Source organism: Lepisosteus platostomus, chromosome 12 (assembly GCF_059453375.1).
Source record: "Lepisosteus platostomus isolate fLepPlt1 chromosome 12, fLepPlt1.hap1, whole genome shotgun sequence".
Taxonomy (NCBI): domain Eukaryota; kingdom Metazoa; phylum Chordata; class Actinopteri; order Semionotiformes; family Lepisosteidae; genus Lepisosteus; species Lepisosteus platostomus.
This window is the reverse complement of record NC_142622.1, coordinates 8,082,049-8,103,178: the sequence shown is the minus strand read 5'-3', so window position 1 is coordinate 8,103,178 and position 21,130 is coordinate 8,082,049. Positions and strand designations below refer to the sequence as shown.

Sequence of the window (21,130 nt, the reverse complement as noted above, 5' to 3'; positions counted from 1 at the left end):
TGACAGAACTGCACCTAAAAACACTTGCTGTAAAAGAGCTTCAGTTAAATACGATGGGAACAGCAGATCCTCTGGCCTTGAACAGGATCCTGGGGGTTATTTAGTTTCTCCTGTCGGTTTCTCAGGCATTCAAAATCGGTCGTTACGAAGTCAGTGCAGTGGACCTCTTCAGGACCAGCATTGGAATATGAACCAGAGGTCATAAGTGAAGATTATGTGGGCGTGTATTTAAAATTTAAGAATGGAAGCCACTTCTTTATCCAAAATGTGGATGTGGGTGTATGGCACATGCTGAGCAGTCATGCTGTCAAAACTAACAACTTGGCATCTTTCAAGAAACACCTGGCAGAGATCCTTGGATCCATGTGTTGTGAACTAAGCAGGTCTAAATGGGCCGGATCATTTGTGAGCTTTAATGTTCCTATTTCATCCTCGCCAAAAACAACTTTCTTCTCTCCTGTCCTTGTGCCTCCTGGGAAACGAAAAGCAGAGCTACAGGTACAGCACAGAGTGCTCATTTTAACCCAGGAATTGATTCTCCATTTATATAACGTTTCATAGGTTTCTCTAAGAATAGGCTTGACCACACTGATAGAGGCAGTGCTGCTGAAGACTGCTTCAAGATATTCTAGTGAAATCACCCCCAATTTACTACAGTATGCCGAGATGACCATCGCATTTCAATGGATTGACTATAGCCCAGGGACCTGCACCAGTCACGGGCAGCCTAAAACCTCCTTTTAGGATCCAAGCTGATCTCATGTGAGTTCCTGTTCTCAAACTGCACTCCCACATAGTTTCCACTTGTCAAGTTCCTTGACTTGGTACATGATTACGTTCCTAGGTATAGTGTCTTTAAAATAGAATACGTCTGGAATTTTCCACTTTGTTCAAGCGCGGTTGAAACTTGCAGCTGGATTTAAAAGGAGCAGGACCCTTCAGCCCCCCCACCAATGTCAGGAGCCACTTGGCGTTGGTGACGCCCACAACTCTAAACTGAAAAGTGAGACGGGAAGACCCAGGTAAAATATTCAGAAATTAAGACTTTTGACTTTTCAAATAATTTAATAGAACAAAAATGCCTGCCAGCCTGACAAGACACCCAAGAGAAAATGCTTCACAGTTTACCTGTTCAGATTGAATACAAATATATTAAGTTAAAAAATATCATATATAAATAATGCATATATATATATATATTTTGTACGTACTTCCTGTTAATGTGTGAAGGCAGTTATATGTGCTCCGTCTCTCCTCCACCTTGTCTGATCTGCCCAGTACACACTGCGTTGCTCCTGAGCTCAGGACAATGGCACCTTTCTGTCTGTCTTCTCTCTCAGCAGGGAAAGAGAATTAGTCCCAGATACAGTCGGTCTTTCATCCTTCCTGAGGATTCCAGCCGAGTACAGCTCCAAACACAAAACGGCACCTTCGGCATCTGGAAATGTGCAGGATCAGTAAATCATTAGTGTACATTTTATTCGAGGTGAGTTCCTTAGTTATTTAGAGTGTCAATTGTGGACAATATCCGGGCCTGTGCTGGTGTTATTATGTCCTGGGAGTTGCTGTTCTTTGCTGTCTTCTGTCTCCTCCACCTTCAGCACATTGCAGTCCCCTATGATGGCGTACTCTATATCTGATCCCACCATCTGTAAGCTCTGGGCTGCAGGAGCAGCTGAAGGGCCTCGTCCTGTCCGTTCTGCCCCCTTGTGGCAACTAGTGCAGCAGCTCTTCGGGTGCTCCTCTGTACAGGACAGAAACAGGTCATTTCATTATGACATCAGGAGTCGGGCCTCGCTCTCATCTCCGCCAATACAAGTTTGAGCATTTAGAATGAGTTACAAAATAAGGGTTCACTGTATTGGAAAACATTTTCCATATGTAATGGAAAATGGCTACACACTACACACAAAGCTACACATTGGCTACACACCACCAATGTGCAGGTGGGGCTGCACATTGGTGGTGGTGGAGGGGTCCCCATTACCTGTAAAGCGCTTTGAGTGGAGTGTCCAGAAAAGCGCTATATAAGTGTAAGCAATTATTATTAATTATTATTATGAATGCCTGTCATACATGCTTAATTCGTTACTTGAACACTGCTCATAAGGTTAAAACTCGTTTAAGGGAAATTTAAGGGCTCCAGAACTCAAAATTATTCCCTCAAACAACCAACTTCTTCACCATAATACAGCACAGATGGCCTGGTTAACCTAAGTGTGAAAACAACAACCCTCCAGCCCATTTACAGTACAGTAGTTACATCGTTCCAGTTGTTAGCTACTGCCTAAATATTAGACATGACACATTAGGCACTTCATGATTTATAACTTAATACTGGTAAATCCAAACAGTAGTTACTATCCTGTACTACAATACATGCACTTGACGCACATAAGCTAAAATGTAAAAAAAATGAACGTAAATTCCAAAATTGTGCGATAAAAAATGACAGCTAAATATTTGAGAAGATAGAAGAAAAGATTAATCTCGGCAATCAACAAACAGTAGGAAGTACTACATCTCATATAAATAAAGGGGGGTGCACACATCTGACTTCTTTTGTGAATAGAAAATGAAACATCTGTGGGAAGTGTGGGATTTTTTTATTTGACCACAAAACAGAGAGCTTCCATTCATGTGTTTCTGCTTTGAACTCTTCTACAGAGCACCTTCTGAGCATTAAAGACTACTGACTTCACATCCTGTGGCTGTGGGCTTATTACAGCAGGCCCAATTCCCAAGAAACCAGCAGTGGTGCCCTCTTGTGCCTGTTCCCCATAGTTCTTCTCTCCAGAGTAAGGGAATAAACAGAAAGACTTGGACTTCAAGTCTTGCGGAATATCCCGTACACTGATGGGTAACAGATTACCAGGATGGGTTAAAACTCTCAATATTATATTCTTGCAACTAGTATTATTGTTACACTGGTGTTACACTGTGGAGTAAAGCAGTAGCAACAATATGTGTGATTTGCATTGCGATGCAAGACGGATGAAAGAATACTGGTGTCCTTGCCTTGTTTTTCTGTACAACAGCTCTGGTACTGATGGTCCCAGTAGCTCCCAGCTCTCACAGTGCTCATCGTGTTGTCATTCCCAAATATGCATCCACTCAAAGTGCAGTGGGAAATGCAGATGGATGTAGAGGCAGGAGGGCTCTGTCCACCTTTCAAAACAACAGAAGCACCCCACTTCAAATTCAAAGAGGTTCATTGGCGAGAGCGATGAATTATGGTGCTGCCAAAGCAGGAACAATTAAGACAACGTTTATAGCAAAAAAACGATTTCAATATCCTTTACAGCTGATTGGCGCGAACCTGCTCACTCCTTTCTGACTAACAGGTCTTAACAGGCGATCGATTTATGATGAACAGACACGGGTGGGAATGTCAATCCCAAAACATTCCCACCAGGAGCGTATGGTTTTTCTTCTCCCTGCGTCAGTCCAGTTGGTTCCAGGTAACGCACCTGAGTGGCACTGGCACAGGGCTGTCACCAGGTCCAACCCCCCCTTAAAACGTCTCAAGAACCGGAAACGAATTTTAAGAACCCCCCCCCCCCCCCACACACCCAAACGGAAAAGTGGGATCAATCTGCCAGGGATTACGAATCCGGCTATAGTAAGTACAGGGAACCCAGTGCTTCCTCAGGACCGGAGCTTGATGACTTACTTGAAAAGGGGAGACTCTGGATTCCATTGTACCTCACAGGCCTTCCAGCAGATTCTGCAATGGAATGAAAGAAATAAAGAGTTGCAAATAACGGAAATAAACCATCTTAGGTTTATTGAGCACGATAAAAGAGTTTTAAGAATTTTTTTACAGTAGTATACTGAGAAGGAAATTAGTACTTCTGTGTGGTTATGAATTTCCCTATATTAGGGGCGTTTGGGGAAATAAATCTGCCAAAGTATGCCTAATGTTTTTTTTAAGGCCTCGTTATTTCATGTGCTGCTTCCCTACTTGCAACCGACACAATAACATTCGTTTGTGCTTCCACTTTGAGTCTCACAGCTGTAAGCTTTATCGTCACTAGCAGAGTGGTGCGTGACCTGACTGCGTCACAGATACTGCACACGGCACTAGGCTGTTAAAAGCGGTACTGAGAAAAACAACAGATCTGATCTGCTTTCGTAAAGAGATCTTTCACTCGGCGCGTGTCTGCGAAGGTGATGTCGTCCTTGGGACTTGAAACGTGCCTTTCTGCAGGCAGATTTTAGTCCATTTTTTAAAAAAACAGGACACTTCAGAATTTATAACTTAATGCTAGTGAATGCAATCCCTAAACAAACACATACTTTCATACAAATTCTGAGCAGTATTCACTACCTTTCACAATCTCTATTATTTTTCCTTCAACATCACTTCCTCTCCACAAAATATTGAAGTATGACACTATTTTAGATCCACTAATCATGAGATGATACGGGTTCGAAAAATGCATATTCTGAAAGGACAGCAAGGACAATTCCACTGGACCTTAAATGCACAATGTAGTGTAACGGGACACCATTGAGTTCAACTTGTATCGCTTGTGTTAAAACTGGAATATAATAATCACATTTCAACAGAGCTTTTCATGGCACAGGATCCCAAGGCATTTCACATACAGGAGGGGAGTTTCACAAGGGAACAGGGAATTCAACTGTGTAATTCCGACAGGAAGTATTCTGAGCCTTTATTTCTGAGAAAAGTAAAAATAAGAAGACCATGGCACAGGCAATACAAAATCAAGCATACTTTAAATATACTTTTTTCTCTTCACCACTGTTTCGGTTGCAGGTGCCTGAAGTATTGTGCCAGTTCTTTTAAAATAACTACACCCTTAAAAATAGAAACAAAAAATCTAAAATAGGGTAGAACACTCCATTTAAACCTAGTTAACATTAAAGATAACTGGATTTCTTGTTGACTGTTATTGTTACAGAGTAAAATGCAAAATATTTGGGTTATTTCAATTAAATATATTTTTTATATTTTAATAAATTACCCCAGCTGCTCCAGGGGTGCCGTATAAATGGCTGACCCTGCGCTCTGACCCCAAGCTTCTCTCCCTGTCTGTGTGTCTCAGGGAGAGCAAGCTGGGGTATGCGAAAAGACAAATTCCTAATGCAAGAAATTGTATATACAGTAGCAAATAAAGTGATCTAAATATATTACAAGATATCATAAAATGTTTTGTATTTCCATCCTTTGCTTTTATATACTATCTAATGTTGTATGGTTTTTAAGTATAACTTATATTCTAGCCAGTTTTATGGTGCAGTGGTTGAGGTTCTGAACTTGTAACTCGAAGGTTGTGGGTTCAAATCCCAGATGAGGCACAGCTCTTCAACCCTTGATCAAGGTACCCAAATTACCCAGCTATAAAAACAGGTGCTAAAGCAAGTCATTGTGAATAAATTAGCCAAGTAAATTAGTACAATAAACAGATGGATTCTGATAAGTATAAATATCTTTTGTTTCCTCCTTTTTTCAAAACAATTACACATAGAATTTTTAACATACTGTACTGTATTTGGCATTGAAAACAATTTTCTCTCCAGTGGAACCTGTATGAGAACCTCTTGGTTTTATTCCAAAAATGTCTAATTACTTTCACAAAATTTTGAATAACCTAAACTTGGTGATTAAAATGTTCTTTATATATAAATTGTATCACTAACGTTCTTCTATGCCAACACCTGAGACTTAAATGAATTTAATTCAGTGGCTGTAATTATTCCAAATAACTCACCAGATCTGTGGATTCCTGAAATGGGGACTCTGGCTGTAAACAGAAAAATATTTTTTATAAATATTTTTATAAATATTAAATCTAAAACATTGTAGGTATATGTATAAATTATACAAATAAAGTATCAATTTACATTCCTTGACCAGTTTTAACCATACACCACAAAATGGCCTCAATAATAATGTTTTTTTACTTGTTACAATGTTGTGCAACCAATTCCACTATTTGTTCTTTATTAATCAACATCAAGGGTTTTTTTTTTCCCCTCAAAAACACGAATCAAGAAATGGCTCTAGGTAAAACTAAAACTTCATATCAGGACTCACAAAAATGAGCCCAGCCTCACAGACACTGCCCTCAAAGCTTTGGGGTTGTTACACCTATTTGTTGCTCTGCAACAGGGGTGCCCATTTCCAGTCCTGGGGAGCCAGAGGGTTTCTGCTCTTTCTGCCACCTGAACCCCCCAATTGAACTAATCGTTTGCTTCACTGGATAACTGGACAGGTTGAAATGTTTCTTTGTTCTTAAGAGGATGGAGATTTAGAAACAGCGGATGGGCTCTCCAGCGCCAGGTGAATTCCAGATGAACTCCAGAGCGACAGGCCTACCTGGAGATCCTGTGATCCTTGCCGAGAGGAAGGGGTCGCACTTCTCCAGGGCCTCGTAGAAGAGCGAGCAGGCCCTCCGGCCTTTGCGCACGACGGTGGAGAGGAGCTGGGAGGCCTGCTCCAGCTCTGTGGGCTTCGACCTGATGGTGGCGCACTCGAACGCGGTGACGGCCTGGGCGCTGTAGAGGTAGCTGGCGATGCTCTCGACGAGGCCCAGCGACATGGAGGTGCACAGCTTGTAGCTGTGTCTGCGCAGCGTTTCATCTTGGGGGACGAGCGAAACGGGGCAAGGTGAGATCAGACACCCCGGTCGGTGCTCTCTTACAGGGCACCACAGCACAAGCTGCTGTCCCCAGTCCTGCTCTTGGAGAGTCGGCGTGTCTGCAGGTTTTCCAGGCCGCCATAAAGCCAGTAACGAGCTGATTCAAGTCGTTAAGAGCCCGGCTGCACTGAAAACCTGAAGGCACTCCGATCCTCCAGAGCCAGGACTGTTCTAGAACAACAAGGAGTTGGAAGAGACTGTTGGCAACAGCCGCTTGTATCGACTTTGGCCAGAGGCCAAGAGTAATGGCTTTCTCTGGAAAACTACAACCAACTCTTGCAATTGACTACTACAGCATGTACAGTACAGAAAGTAGACGTCTTTAGTCATCATAGCCACAGCAACAGAACTACCCATGAGAGGGCAGAGTAACACTTGAGTAGGTTCCCTATCAGAATGAAAGCTGATTTTACTGAAACAAAAACAAAGTCTTAGTGTCCCCATTATTGTGAAACATCCTCATTTCAATGACGTGTTATTTTTTTTTTGTATCTGATCATATACCACAGCATAGATTCTCCTCTGTTGAAGAACAGAACAGAAATCCGTGAGCTGCATTGTTTTGACCACGGCCCACATACTCTGGTCTGTAAGCGAGGGGTGTCTGCAGAAATACATTTCCAGTTCTTTGGGGAAAAACAAGATGGGGCTATGACTGTAGGCTCGCCATGATCATTATTTTGGATTGCCCCCGACCAACTGCCTAGAGCTCTGCAGCGGGTTAACCAGCGGCTTAGCCTTCAGGAACACGTCAGTGGGCTCTATTTTAGGATGAATGACCGAGACAATAATATATTGTATATTCGTAGTTCCGGTGGGTAGCTGCGTCAGCATGCGTAGGCTGCAAAGGAACAAGTAATAGGTTTATTCCATTCTGAAAAAAAGAAGAGAGAAAACAACGTTTCGGCTGTGGAGCCTTTTTCAGGTGCACGAAGAAGGCTCCACTGCCGAAACGTTGTTTTCTCTCTTCTTTTTTTCAGCATGGAATAAACCTATTACTTGTTCTATTCTATATTAGTGCCTGGACAGCTTCCTAACTATTAGCCACGAAAGTAAGTCTTGAAACAGTATCCCGGAGAAGGAGTTTTCCAATAAATTAAACTGCAATTAATACTTATACAGTTTTCAAGACACCCTTTTTAATCTTATTTAAAAATAAACACTGAAACCGCTTTGGATCCTTTTAAGGAAGGTTTTGCTGCGAAGACCCTGCACTTTTTTGGGGACCGTGCACTTAGATGTGCTACTTTTTTTTTTTTTAAAAAAAAGACATTTATCCCTCAAAATCCTCTGAAAGAAAAGCGCAGTTTCACTACAACTTGAGGTCGGCTGCCTTTCGGCTCGAGTTACTAACGCAGCCTTTTGTGTTTCAAGAGCAGCGTAACAGTCCCTTTAAATACTTTTTATTTAAGAATTGTAGCCTCAAGAATTGCAAGGCTTTTCGCACGTGACCGCAGACAACAGACTTGTTTTCCCATCATATGTTGATCAATATGTAACCAAATTATAACGAATAATAACGATTTTGTTTCCCGTCTTCATTTGAAACCGCCTTCAGTCCTGCAAGGAGGTTCGCTTTCCCGGCGACTCCCTCACGCGCTCCAGGAATTTCCACACCACGCTCGCTCGCGCTCCGGTCTCGCCCCCCAAGCGCCTCGAGACACGGCGCCGCTCAGCAAAAGCTAAACGTCCGGGACGCGATAGATTTTCCCCATCTTTGAATCGACCCTCGCTATTGATCGAGCGGTCCTGATCAATAAGAAACGGTTCGATCAGTGGGGTCGGCAGTCCGTCTGCCACTTCTCCCCCACCCACCCCCAAGACAACACGTTAAATGTTGAAAACATATTCGACGAAACACTGAATCGAAGATTGACGCTTCTTACCGTACGAAGGCATGCCCCCCTATTCGTCACGTCGAAAAACAGAGGCGAACTTTATCGTCTTTCCACCAGCTCGCTCGCTGTTGGCCACAACATCTGATCCCGGACCCCCGCGCAAGCCTCTAATATTTCGTTTCTGTTTCTGGAGTGAAATCCCCTTCTCCGCCGCGCCTGCGCTGTGACCGGTTTTGCCGCTGAAGAAAACCCGTCTTATGCAAAATCCCACCCGCTGCGTGTCCGCCTACGCGTGCAGGGGGTGCTTGCTGGTTGCTTAGTGTACACGCACAGCCTTGAATTTTACATCCCTACCGCTGGCGATTCAACGGGGATTGTTATGTCTCTGTGCTAGCGAGTCGCGGATAGCTTTTCCCCCTGACGTAACGAATCCATGACTGAATACTCGGCAGAGGGAGCCAGATATTGACAAGTGAAGGCGTCATGTTAAGCATGTGGGCCTAGATTTTGTGGGGTTTTTTTTTTTAAAGTTCCGTTATTAGCTGGTGCGAGTTGACGGGAGTCGGTGAAACCGCATCAGGCCCTGTACGCTTGCACATCCACCCCGGCTAGAGTCGCAGGCTGATCCGCTGATCCGCCGACTAGCGAGCCTGCGGCGCCGCGGCCACACCGGCGGCCTCCTCTGCTGTGCTCAGGGAGGGGCCAGTTCGCTGAAAAGGGGTTTTGCCTGGAGGTTTTTTATTTTAAATTAATTTCCAAAATGTACAGGACGTGCCGATAATTTGGGGAGGGGGGAGGCGGGGGTTGGGATCGGTCACAGATGCAGGATGAAGATCTGGAGCTCAGAACACGTCTTCAGGTATGTGCGCTGTCATTTTGACATGACTTGCGTGAGCCGACTGACAGCGTTACGGTACCTTGCTTGATGCGAAGAGCTTCGTCCTCAGAAACAAAAAGAAAAAGAGGAAACGTGTATCATTCGGCGTGCGCAGTTCTCTTAAAAAAATAAGATAAGTGCGTTACGTTGATGTGTTTGTCGAAACCTTGGGCGTTATCCTACTGAATATAAAAATACCACGGGAAGCGATTGAGTATATCCTTAGCGTGTCAGTGGTTTTTACACAGGGATTCTACAGTATATGAAATGCAATTGCAAATGGTCATTTTGGGGGGAATCCCAGCGGCTAAAATAGACTCGTTTTTCAGGGGTTAAGCAGATCGCCAGGCGATGACTCAATGTGTTACTCAACAAATACAGAAAAGAAGACAATACTGAAATAGATACAGAAATAGACACTTTACAGCCAGAGGAATTCACAATTGTAAAAACTTTACATATTTCAATTGTATGTCTTGAATTTTGATTATTTAAATTTCTAATATAATTTAAATAACAAAAAGGAATTCAACTTTAAACGCATGCATAGAGGGAGCAGTATTAGACCATTTACTTCTGTGGATGAAGTATTTAGCCAAAATAATTAACAGATGAATAAAAAAACATATCCTTTATCCAAATCAGATCTAACAAAATATAAAATAATATCAAAATCTTTCCATTTAACATTTACCTTTAAATGTTGAACAATAACATTTTGCAAATCTATCCAGAACAGTTTTGTATATATGCGGCAGGCATGTTGATTTCAGGACTTCCCACGAAACCCCAGAGACGTCCTCCCTTTGGGAAGCTGGGAACAGGTGTTCACGTCCACGTTCACAACTGCGTTTCATGCAGCATTTTGAAATAGAAGTACATTTTTTGCAAAGGCATTTCACTGCAAATGAGCCGCCTGGGCCAACGATTTAATCAATCTTTATTTGACGTTATTCAGAACCATTTAATTTTTTCGATGTTTATTTTATTAAGCGCAATTATGACTGCATGACGGCACTTTTGAGTGATGGGGCATGATGTACAAAGTCCTGCCAGTGTTTATACCTCTTAGACCACTAAGATGCACTTTGATTCCTGAATCCCCTTTGTCTTCATAGAGGTGACTCACAAATCAATTTGTAACCGACTCTCAGGTGTATAGACATCGGCAGGATTCTGGACATCACGTCTCATCCCTCAAAATGACCGTCATACCGTAATTTGATGTCGTTACTTCCCAGAGAGCTCTGGGACACCTTTAAATAAAAAAGATACAGTGACACAAAAGAGAAAATAACAGTTCTGAAGAATATCCCATGCCGCCGGCGTCAGTGTCGCCTTCTTGTGCTATTTATTTTAACTAGAACTAGGCGCGCAGAAGAACTTGACAATGTGTGCTTTTCCAGCTATCCCTGGGAGACGGTGATTAAGGCGGCCATGAGGAAGTACCCCAATCCCATGAACCCCAGCGTCGTGGGCGTGGACGTGCTGGACAGAAACCTGGACACGCACGGCAGGCTCCACAGCCACCGCCTCCTCAGCACAGAGTGGGGACTGCCGGCCATCGTCAGAGCAGTACTGTACCTCTCCCAGCTTTCTCCTATTTTTTTTTGTGGTCTATAGTAGCATGCAATTAAAATTAAAAAAACAAAAAATTATTTGAAAATTATTTAAATAACGGATATTTTTTTAAAAAGTGTAGTTTGAATAACTGATCTTATACCAGCACTGAAAGTTGCCCTCCTTGCCTTTACCAGTATGATTACAACTCTGTCTGCTTCACTGTGTGTTAATGATATGAGCTCTTCACAGCTCTGAATGTGACTGTGATTCCTGGCTTTCTGTGGTGTGGGTTCAGTATGGTAGTACCTACTGTACTTCCTTTTTCAGATTCTGGGCACGAGCCGGACTCTCACCTACGTCAAGGAGCACTCCATTGTAGATCCCGATGAAAAGAAAATGGAGCTCTGCTCGACAAATGTTAGTGGGTTTGTATGTCGCAACCTTCTTTCAGAATAATATATGTGCTTACAGAGCAGAATTAATCTGATTTATAAACCACGCCTGACATCAGAATTCAGGTGTTCATCTTAAAATATATATTTAGATGAGTAGATCCTCAAGCTAGTGAATAAAATACTGTACGCTAAGGCTGTTACAGTGTATAAATAGTACAAAATGTTATGTTAATTATGTTTAGAATGATAACCAGATTTCACAGCTACTGCTACATTCTCTCTGTTTATAATGGGATTTCTCGTCTCAGAACTCCGGAACTTGGAAGATTTAATTTAACACAGTACACCTATCCAGATAAGGCATTCAAAGGACAGTTCTGTATTTGCTTTACCTAAACTTGCAGAAAATAGAGCAATTTAACACCGATGTCATCTCTTCACAGATAACACTGACAAATCTAGTATCAGTTGATGAAAGATTAGTGTACACGCCCCACCCGGAAAACCCAGGAATGTAAGTAAAAGTGCTTGTAAGATTTCTTTTTTCTTAATCCCCTGGAAGGTTATAGGAGAGAGGAGGCCAGTTGTCTCATACACAGGTAGGTCTATTATCCTTCGTAACCACAGATCCTGTTTCACTGCTTCTTGAAATGAGCCAGCGTATCGGCATCAACACCATGGGGACACCTCTTGTTCCACACCCCCACCACCCTTTGTGTAGAACAGTGCCTTCTGTTCTCAGTTTGAGCACAGGAATGTATCTGTTGCCTCTTCTCTCAACTGGGGCCAGAGTAGCAATATCTTTTTTGTTACAAGGTGAGTAGAAGTGAATACAGAACGCTAAATGAGATCTTACTAGGGCACTGTACAATTTTATAGTGTCATATAGGAGCTGACACACAAGCGTTTTTCAAGAAAAGGCTGGATTAGGTCTTTGAAACAATTAGTCACTAACTAAGGTACCATACAGATGGACTAGATGAACCAAGTGGCCTCCACTCATTTGCAATTGTTCCTAGTTTAAATTATATACTTTTTTAACTATATACAGTATTCTAATGTTTGCATTTTTATTGCTTCTCTACATGGTTTAGAAGTTGTAAATAATGTGCAGAGGAAGTTTATCCAAACACAGTATTTCCCATTATCCCATCTCACCATAGTTTATTTATATATACAGTAGCATGAGTATAGTGAAGCTAAGGCCTGATTAAGGTTCAGTCCTTCTTTTGCGTGGTCAGAGACCATATTCTACACAGTGGGCAATCGAGTTTTCTCATCTGCAGCACCGCTGCCCAGATCCTTTAGAGACTCTGTGACTGTCAGTACTTTCCAAATGCTTTCATGTCTAATTTAAGGCGTCTCAGGGTCCCAGCAAGTCAGTTTGCTGTGGCCTTTTCACTCCTTTTGCTTCATTTGCATAACATGCATGTGCTGTTACACAGTTGTTTTGAGTTTCTTTATCATTCATCAGCAAAAAAAAGTACCATTAATATTGTTACTACTATTTGGTTAAAAACAGAAAACAAAATGTGGCTTTAGATCAGACTTAACGTATGACAGGCATGTAATTTCTGGAATATGTAAAATTCTGATGCTTTTTTTCCATATTCTTTCCTTTTAGCACTGTTTTGACCCAAGAAGCAATCATCACAGTCAAGGGAGTCAGCCTCAGCAGCTACCTGGAAGGCCTGATGGCTCTTAAGATATCTGCTAATGCTCGAAAGGTAGAGAACCTGCGACTGTACACACCCCTGAACAAGTTTACCCCTGTTTACTGAGACAACCTGGTACATCCAACACATTAAATGACAGGCATGCAATGACTGTGCAACAGTTCCATGTCCTGAGAACTCATGCATATTGCACTAGTTCATGCTTCCAAAAAACAGGATTAAAATTTAAAATATTTGCTGGTTTGCTTTTGTAAATATTATTTGTTTGGGCCATTATTGGAAGTAAAAGCAGAAGACTTATTTTTAGTGTGGAGGAAGGAATAAGCAGACTGTGGATAAATTGATAGAGAAATAACTTAACGAGACATATATTTAAATTCTCTGTTTTTACTAATGTCTAATCAAAATCTTTTTCCATTTCATACAAAACTGATTACCTTCCACAAATAATTAAAGTGATTTTCATGTATTTTATAGCTTTGTTTTATTCAGTAATACGTAAGAGATCAAGCAGTTTCTTTTGACTCTAGGTTAGAAACCGATTTTTGTGCTTTTGTTTTCATTTTTCTGTGGAGGATTATCATTACGTAGTGTGAGGGACAGGTTTGCTTGCTGGGGATGGGGGCTGTATTGATATGATATGTGGTGTGCTGCGTTTTTTATGTGTTACTTCAGGGTTGGGATGCTATTGAGTGGATCATTCAAAATTCTGAAAGGGAAAGTGTTCCCTTCTGCAGCCTGTGCTAGAGATCGGTAACTACTGTTCACTTGTTTCTGTGTGACCGTCCAGTGAGTGTTTGCATGAAGGATGCATTTCATCATGGGTGGCAATATGGCATTTGCTTTCACAGGGAATTTTCTCATTCCAGCCTCCTTATTTTATCAGCCGGGCAGTTCAGTCTCTGAACTTCTGCTGTCTTTTCTGTGTTAGAACTTCTCTGCAGTGCCACCACACTGACCTAAGAAGTAGCGTCTGAAATTGTTGTCTTTCATTCCACAAATGTGCTTTTAACGGAAAGACAGCTTTGACAATGAAAGCAGAAATCTTTCCTTTGCATTTTATGAAATAATCAAAAACCCGTAAAATTGGAGTTCCAGACTCTGTCCATGCTGCACATTTCTACTAGGTATATTAGGTATCTTAAAACTGTCTTGTAAAGTGCAGTTGACATGCAGATTTAATAGCAAATATGCACTTAAGACACTAAAATACTGATTATCATTTGGGGTTTATTCTCCCGATATCCCAAACTGCAGGGGGTTTACACTTGCTCATTCCAGCTTCCAGAACAAGTATCTAAAGGAGCTCAGAACTGATTGTGGATCAAAGTGCCCAACAGTGGTGCTGAAGTCAAGGAACTGATGTCCTGATTTCTTTCAGGAAATGGGTGGGTGAGATTTATGGGAATTCCTTCCAGAAGGAACTTGCTCTGCCAAATGGCCTCCCCTCGTTTGCCACCTTTCTTATGTCCTTATGTAAATAAAACTCTCCTTATGATAAGGATACTTTCATAGTTTCCTTATGATTTTTGATAAATGGAGAAATAACTTGTTCAAACACGGTAATCTCTGCGTTTGTCAATAACAGTGACACTTGAAAGCAGAAATAGCCTATATAAGGAATTTGTGTCAAATCACACTGTGCAGTGTAATGTACAAACCATAACTGCTTAAGTCATGTTTGGATGCATTAAACCCTAGTAACTACTGTGTAGTACTTCATCCTGAGGAGGTTAGAGAAGGATTTCGTAGAACATTTGAAAGATCAGTTATGCAGTGTGGACGTGTTCTTGGGTGCACAAACTGGTGAAGTTTACATAATTAATAATTGGAATGGTTCTAAATGAGAGGGAGCATTTTGCCCATCTAGGTCATAAATAGTAAGTGCTTGTATTAATATATTTTCAATGTGCATATATGCATCCCAGCAAGATAGCACTAAATCTTTCCCAAAAGATTCATATTTAGAAATAACACTTTTGATTTTTCAGTCCTAATACTTTTGTATGACACTGTATATGTGAGTGAAGTATTTTGTTGTTGCATTCTTTAAAATTGGATTAAATTCTAATCTTTGACTAGGCTTTGGCATCTCTGTCGAGCTGTTACAGCAGGTGAAGTTATCATGTACTGTAGAAAAGTTTGGAAAATTTGGCACAAGTGCTACGTGCAGAGCCTTAATACAAAAATACATCATCCAGAAACCTCCCACACATTAAACCTTTTCTTTGAAAATCAGTGTGCCATATTGCCTGTTGATTATGAAGCCTGTCAAAAATTTCTGTTGCTTTCCATCATTTACATACAGCTTTTATTGTAGCTTTAATATCATTTTATAATTTGAGTAATTGAAAATGCCAAAGGGAAAAGCACACTTCATTGTGTTCGTAACTTTGGCATTTCATTTTGTTTGTCAACATTTTGCCTTAAAACCCTAACATTACGATAATATTTTAAGTTGTTTTCAGGGTCGATATGTTCATGTTTACGAATGTTTAATTTATTAACATGTACAATGGCTCCTGTAGGTTTGTACAGTATATCAGGAGTACAAATACGGACAGGACCTATTTTAGCTCTGATGTTTTTTCTGTATACACTTTATTTGCAGTTCACAAAATAGCAATTGTCTCTTGTCCATAGTATCTTTAATATACATGTTGGAGTTTCCTGCTTTGCTATTATTTAATAAATACCTATTCTTATCTCTGGAGTAGAAATACTCAATGGAGCCACTGTATATAAAACATGAGTTTTTGGCGTTTATTGTTTTGTGTTGAAAACGGTGGTAACTGTGCCCCCAAATCAAAACCTGAACCCCACCACTTAAAAGTGGCCAGTGTTCCTACTGATGAGTTTGTCTGAAGGGAGAGATTGTATCCTGTTGTTCCCTAGAGGATGCAGTGGGGGAGTCTTAATTCCTGAGCGGAATATGCAGCTGAAATGTCCCTGGAAGGCTTCTGTAGAAAGTAGCCATTTTGGCTCAACCAGTCCCCTTGGTTCGTGAATGAGCCAAAATGGCTACAAAAAGTCTCCCATGTGTGGGAGTCAGCCATCGGCGGGGTAGAGCCAGGGCCTGCTGGACCCCTCTGCTCATCTGTGCCATCGTCTATGTAAACAGTAATCGTTGCCCTAGTTCTGGCCTTCTGATCTCTAAGCCTCTGGGCCTCTGGTGATCATCGTCAATACAGACTGCCAGATTGTTTCTGGAGACAGGACCTTGATGGCTATCCGTGATTCCCCCCCCCCTCACCGCAGACCCCCCTTTTCTCAGGGGCTGCCAGGTCCTTCCTGTCTGTGCTGTCCACCAGTGCCCACAGCGACGTCCCCGCTGTCGCTGCAGATTCCCAGATGGGAGAACTGGAAACTGGGGAGATCCATCGCTGCGCCTTCCATTGGGTTTTTGTGTCTTCCTTGTCGTGGCTCTTGGCCGTTGTCTCTCCCTGATCTGTGGTGTGTGCTGAGCGCTGCATTGCCAGCTGTACCTGACTTTGTTCACGTCAGGAGTTCAGGAGCTTTGACGGCAGCAACGGGCCCAGTGACGTTTTTGTTACGCGTGTAAAGAAATATTTCCAACGCTGGTCGAAAATGCAGAAAAACCAGAAGACGAAACGTAGAGCACAGCGAGGGGGTGTGAGAGGCCCTGGAGGCTGGGTGTACTTCACCTCCAGGTGCGCGGCGAGCCTCCGCACAGACAACGCGGTAACGCCGCTCTTTACTCTGACTGCAGGGCCACGAGGCCTTGGAGTGGGCGATCAGGAGCTTGAGCAGAGACGGCGGCGGTCTGGCCCGTGTGACCTGAGCCCGGCGAGGGGTCACTGCGCTGGGAGTGAGAGACCAGAGGCCTGTCCGAAACGAGTAAACTGGCCTGGTTCTGCCGAGCAGCATGTGGTCACACCCACAGCACCCCACAGAGGGGGAGAGCCTGTCTTCCATTCATCTCTATGCACCTGCCCACATCGGTGATCAGCTGACATCAAAAGCAGGACAGTTTACTTGTGAAGTTCGCTGCAGCACAAGCAATCAGGCCACCTGAGAGAAAGTCTGATTGCGATAGTGCTTTCTTGGTAGTCTCTGAAACGTGATCGCTCTTTTGGGCTTTTTAAACCTTAAATCTGATGGTTTTATTCTTCTGCTTGGTTTTTTTGTTCCCAAGATCTCAAGTGAACATCTTCACTTGGAGGAGGCAAAGTAACGTGAACAATGAATGTCCAAGTAAAATAAAAAAATATGTAATTTTCAAAGTACAGGTTCGCTGTTTAAATCTAGGAGACAAAGAACAAACTGGCACACACAGAGAATATTGCATTAAACAGTTAATTAACCAGACTCACTTGGAATATGTGTATCCCTATTTGGGGTTGATAGAAATCCATTGCAACTTGTCAGATGTTTGGTATTTCTGTTATTAAGTGTTTCAGATATTTCTGCCACCACAAATATGTCCTAGAATCACTGCATGAAAAGTCTCATGTGAAAAGCTAAGTGAACAAAACTAAAATTAGTTTTGGGAGCAAATCTGTAAGATCAAATGGCATTATGTTGTTAACCATTGTAAGTTGCCCATTAAATTCTGTAGTTCATATTCTGCCTGTATGTTTTCTAAAAAAAAAAGAATGCATGAGGAATTCATGTTTGTTAATGATGGATTTGATAGTCTTTATTATAATCCCACTGTTAGTTCCTGAAACTGTTGTAGCCAATTCTAATATTTATTTAAAAAGTACTTTATTAATTTAACACTTGCGATGAAGTAATGTACAAGTATTGTATAATTGTGGACATGGCTCTATTGCATTAGGCATGTTTATGCATTGCAAGGCTAAGTAAGGTGTTCAAAATGTTTTGTTCTGTAATAATTGTGTAAAAACACTTGCTTTGAAAGTTGCAACACTTAAGAATCTGTTTTGTTTACTGTTTACTTGGCCAAAATGCAACAATTAATTTTGGAAAGGCTGCATACAAGGGCCAAAAATGAATAATATTACCATTTTAATACAGGCGTAGAAGGATTAAAAAAGAAATAAAATCTATACATTGTTAAACATCTCTTAACCTATAGTGATTACCAGTCACTAACAATGATTTAATTGTATGGTAGTTTCTTCATGCAGCAGCTGAGAAGCAATCCCCTAGCTCTGCACTGAGCATCTCAAGTTAACGAGGACTATAGAGCTCCGCTGGTCTACCTCAGTTCGGTGCTTGTGTTGCCAAGCTGATTCCCTAATATGCGCTGTGCTGAGTGCTGGCTTCCAGCCTGGCGCAGTTCTAAAGAACTGTGCTTGAAGCTTTATGTTTCACCCCTGCTGATTAACCCACAGGGGCGCCGCTTGAATCTGGGCACCGTGAAGCTCCTTCTTGAGCAGAATGTGTTTTGTGGGCTCTACCATCTCCCGCCTCCTCGGCCACCCAGCTCCACTGTGGAAAAGCAAAGCAAAGCAATGGATCCAGGGTTTGTGCCACTTTGCCAGCTGTGATCCATCTTTTTCTGCTCCTGGTAGCCCTGCTCCCTCACACACTCACTGTCGGTGATGTTGTACCGAACATTTCTGATAGCCTCAGAAGGCAATGTCTTGAGCACCAAGCCTCTGGGCAGATCTATGGATGGCATGGTACTGTACAGTAGGTCAGCTCTCCTGTCTCACAGCTGCAGGGTCCTGGGTTCAAGTCCAACTTGGGAAGTCTATATGTGTGGAGTTTACATGGTCTCCACAGTCATTTGGGATTTTTGATTGATGCTTCAAAAACATAAAACATAGGTCCGATTGGCTACTCCACATTGTCAAATTTGTGTGGGGCGATCAAGGCAGAGTAATACTAATCAGGATTATTCCCATTGCAACTACCAATGACAGAGGGACTAAAGAGGAATAGAAGCAAAGCCCTCCTCTGATTTGTGAATATTCTGATTTTCTGAAACCCCAGCTTTAAGCTGTTTGACATGATGAGCCACAATGTGGACTGAGACCCCTTATCAAGCTTGAACCCTACTGTTGGCAATGAAACCACCATTCCCACCTGTGCAGTGCTGAAGAGAGCTTGTTGTCAACTTGAATTGTTTTGTTGTGTTTTGTAACATCTCACGCCTGTAAAGACACCTGTAACAGGCTGGAAGCTGGATTGTGCGTTTTAAATTTGCATCTAGTATTTTACTGCTGCTTCTAAGTCCATTTCTATATACAGTCCCTGAACAAAGCAAAAAATAAATGTTCAGTAAATTAATGTCTGCATGTTCATTTCCATGTTCTGTATTATTCCTCATTCTTCTCATCCTTTAGTTCAACTGGCAAATAAAAAAGCTCAAACAACCACCCAGGACTGCATGAGATTCAGAAAGACAGTGGAAGCCCTGCTTTCATCCGTTGTGGTGCCCTAAGGCACAGAAATTAAATCGGATCACAGATTGTGCATTGAGAATACTGAACGTGCTACCGTGTAACCGCTGTGCTACCATATTGCCATGACCCTGGGGAGAAAAGTCGTGTCCATATTCATTGTACGCCTGAGCCAGACTGTGTCAACAAGAATGTTAATAGTGACACTAAGAGCAAGAAATTGGTCATACCTCTTGTTGCAGTATCTCCTTTATTTGAACCTTGCCAAAGTAAAAGGCAGATTCTGCCATAAATTATTGACTTCTGAAGTCTGGGAACCTTGGTAAGTTCTTTGACCATTTAAGCAAGTAGTCTATTCATTTAAGAGAACTCAACCTTCAGAGCTGAAGATCCCCAATGTTCTGTAAATGACTTCACAGTCCTGAAGAAATCATATGCAGCCAATCTGGATTACATTTATCCAGGCTTTTGGAAACCAAGGATTTATAAAAGTGGTCTCCAGGCACTAGGCCGGAATAGGATAGATCATAACCATTAAAGACAGCTCTCTGCCACTTGGGCACAAGCCAAACGATCAGACTATCCCAGTGAAAACTAGATGGGTGGCAATCCTGTCAAAAACTTTTAATTTTCATTGGTCTGTGTGACGTGTTCTCTGGCAAAACCATATATACAACAGTGGTTTGAATTTGTCATAAAAAAATGCCTCCCTTATTTGTACTCTGACCAGAGGGCAGGACATTTGCTTAATCTTATGGAGCATGTTCAGTGAAATCGTTGGACTTATCGGACAAAAAGTGGGATTTTGATGTTTGATTCCAGCTGGTTTATCACAGAGAGCAGATACAAGGAAAATGGTTAACGTTTTATTTGAACCTAGCATTTTATTTAACTTCAAGCAGGTAGCTGTGTCAGCATGCGTAGGCTGCAAAGGAACTGGCTAAGGTTTATTCCATGCTGAAAAGAAGAGACAACCTTTCGGCTGTGGAGCCTTCTTCAGGTGTCCAGTAATTTATTGCTGCAGTGATTTGAATGTAGCTGCGTACTGGCTTCCTGCATAACTGCTACATAAGATGTTATAATCGCATGCATAATGCTTTATAGGGCCATATACAAATGCCATACTGTAACCTGTGTGTAAGTCATGACATTTGTTTTACTGTCATTTGTAGTGCTTGCTTGGTATGACGCAATACTAAAACTAATGTCGTGACTTTTCTATGGGTCTTCTGGTTTCTTCGCAAAACCCAAAACCATTGGTGGCGTTTGTTAACTTGCATCTCTAATTGATTTCTCGTGTGCGTGTGTATCCTGCCTAGCTGCGCTGTGTGACCACTAGGTGGGGTCCAAGCTCACTTTCACCCTCTAGGAATGAAGCAGTTACAGAAAACGGATGGACTACTGATTTGATGCTTCAGTGTTTGTTTTTCTGGGTTTGTTTCCTGGCTAGTTTTTACATACATAAGGCAGAAGGTAGCTAAAGTGAGCAATATCACGACAAATGTAATAATACCGTTGCTTACAGAAATTTAGTCATTTCCTTCCCCCCTCCCACTCTTAAGTACAAGTACTAGATATTTTTTGATGATGTCCTTAAATATCACATCTTTATTTAGTAACCATTCTGTGGTATGTTTGTGAAATTCAATTTTGCGATGCATTTTGTTGCGTATTATTTTATTGGATTGTGATGTGTATAAAAGAGATCCAGCAGCATTTTTTTTAGCCTTGTTTATGTATGGAATTACGGCTATTTCTTTGAAGTCTGTTTCTAAACC

The 21,130-nt window shown here is 41.8% G+C and overlaps 2 protein-coding genes across 4 annotated transcripts in view; one reads left to right on the top strand and one right to left on the bottom strand.

Moving 5' to 3' along the window:
- Positions 1-1,045: 1,045 nt before the first annotated feature.
- On the bottom strand, positions 1,046-8,693 carry LOC148651001 (uncharacterized). Its single transcript, XM_088600744.1, has 6 exons — positions 8,555-8,693; positions 6,347-6,610; positions 5,739-5,771; positions 3,674-3,727; positions 3,019-3,168; positions 1,046-1,744 (listed from the first exon to the last, which is right to left on the bottom strand). Exons 1-6 carry the CDS (start codon positions 8,565-8,567, stop codon positions 1,512-1,514), a joined length of 747 nt encoding a protein of 248 aa, XP_088456870.1. The 5' UTR covers positions 8,568-8,693; the 3' UTR covers positions 1,046-1,511.
- A 530-nt stretch (positions 8,694-9,223) lies between these two features.
- prelid3a (PRELI domain containing 3A) overlaps positions 9,224-21,130 on the top strand; it is a 34,641-nt gene continuing 22,734 nt past the window's right edge. Inside the window, exons 1-7 of one of the 3 annotated variants that reach the window (XM_088600745.1) lie at positions 9,224-9,365; positions 10,790-10,958; positions 11,274-11,363; positions 11,785-11,855; positions 12,966-13,068; positions 13,693-13,770; positions 16,748-19,239. In XM_088600745.1, the coding sequence (XP_088456871.1) occupies positions 9,334-9,365; positions 10,790-10,958; positions 11,274-11,363; positions 11,785-11,855; positions 12,966-13,068; positions 13,693-13,764 (537 nt within the window). In that variant the 5' untranslated portion in view covers positions 9,224-9,333 and the 3' untranslated portion in view covers positions 13,765-13,770; positions 16,748-19,239. Of the gene's footprint in view, positions 9,366-10,789; positions 10,959-11,273; positions 11,364-11,784; positions 11,856-12,965; positions 13,069-13,692; positions 13,771-16,747; positions 19,240-21,130 lie in introns of those variants that run through there. The other 2 variants (XM_088600746.1, XM_088600747.1) reach the window with 2 other exon arrangements.

Coding starts and splice junctions, on each gene's coding strand:
- LOC148651001 (XM_088600744.1), bottom strand. Junction 3,728..5,738: donor TTCAGGAATCCACAGATCTG/GTGAGTTATTTG, acceptor ATTCCATTGCAG/AATCTGCTGGAAGGCCTGTG. Junction 1,745..3,018: donor CTGTTGTACAGAAAAACAAG/GCAAGGACACCA, acceptor TGTCCTGTACAG/AGGAGCACCCGAAGAGCTGC.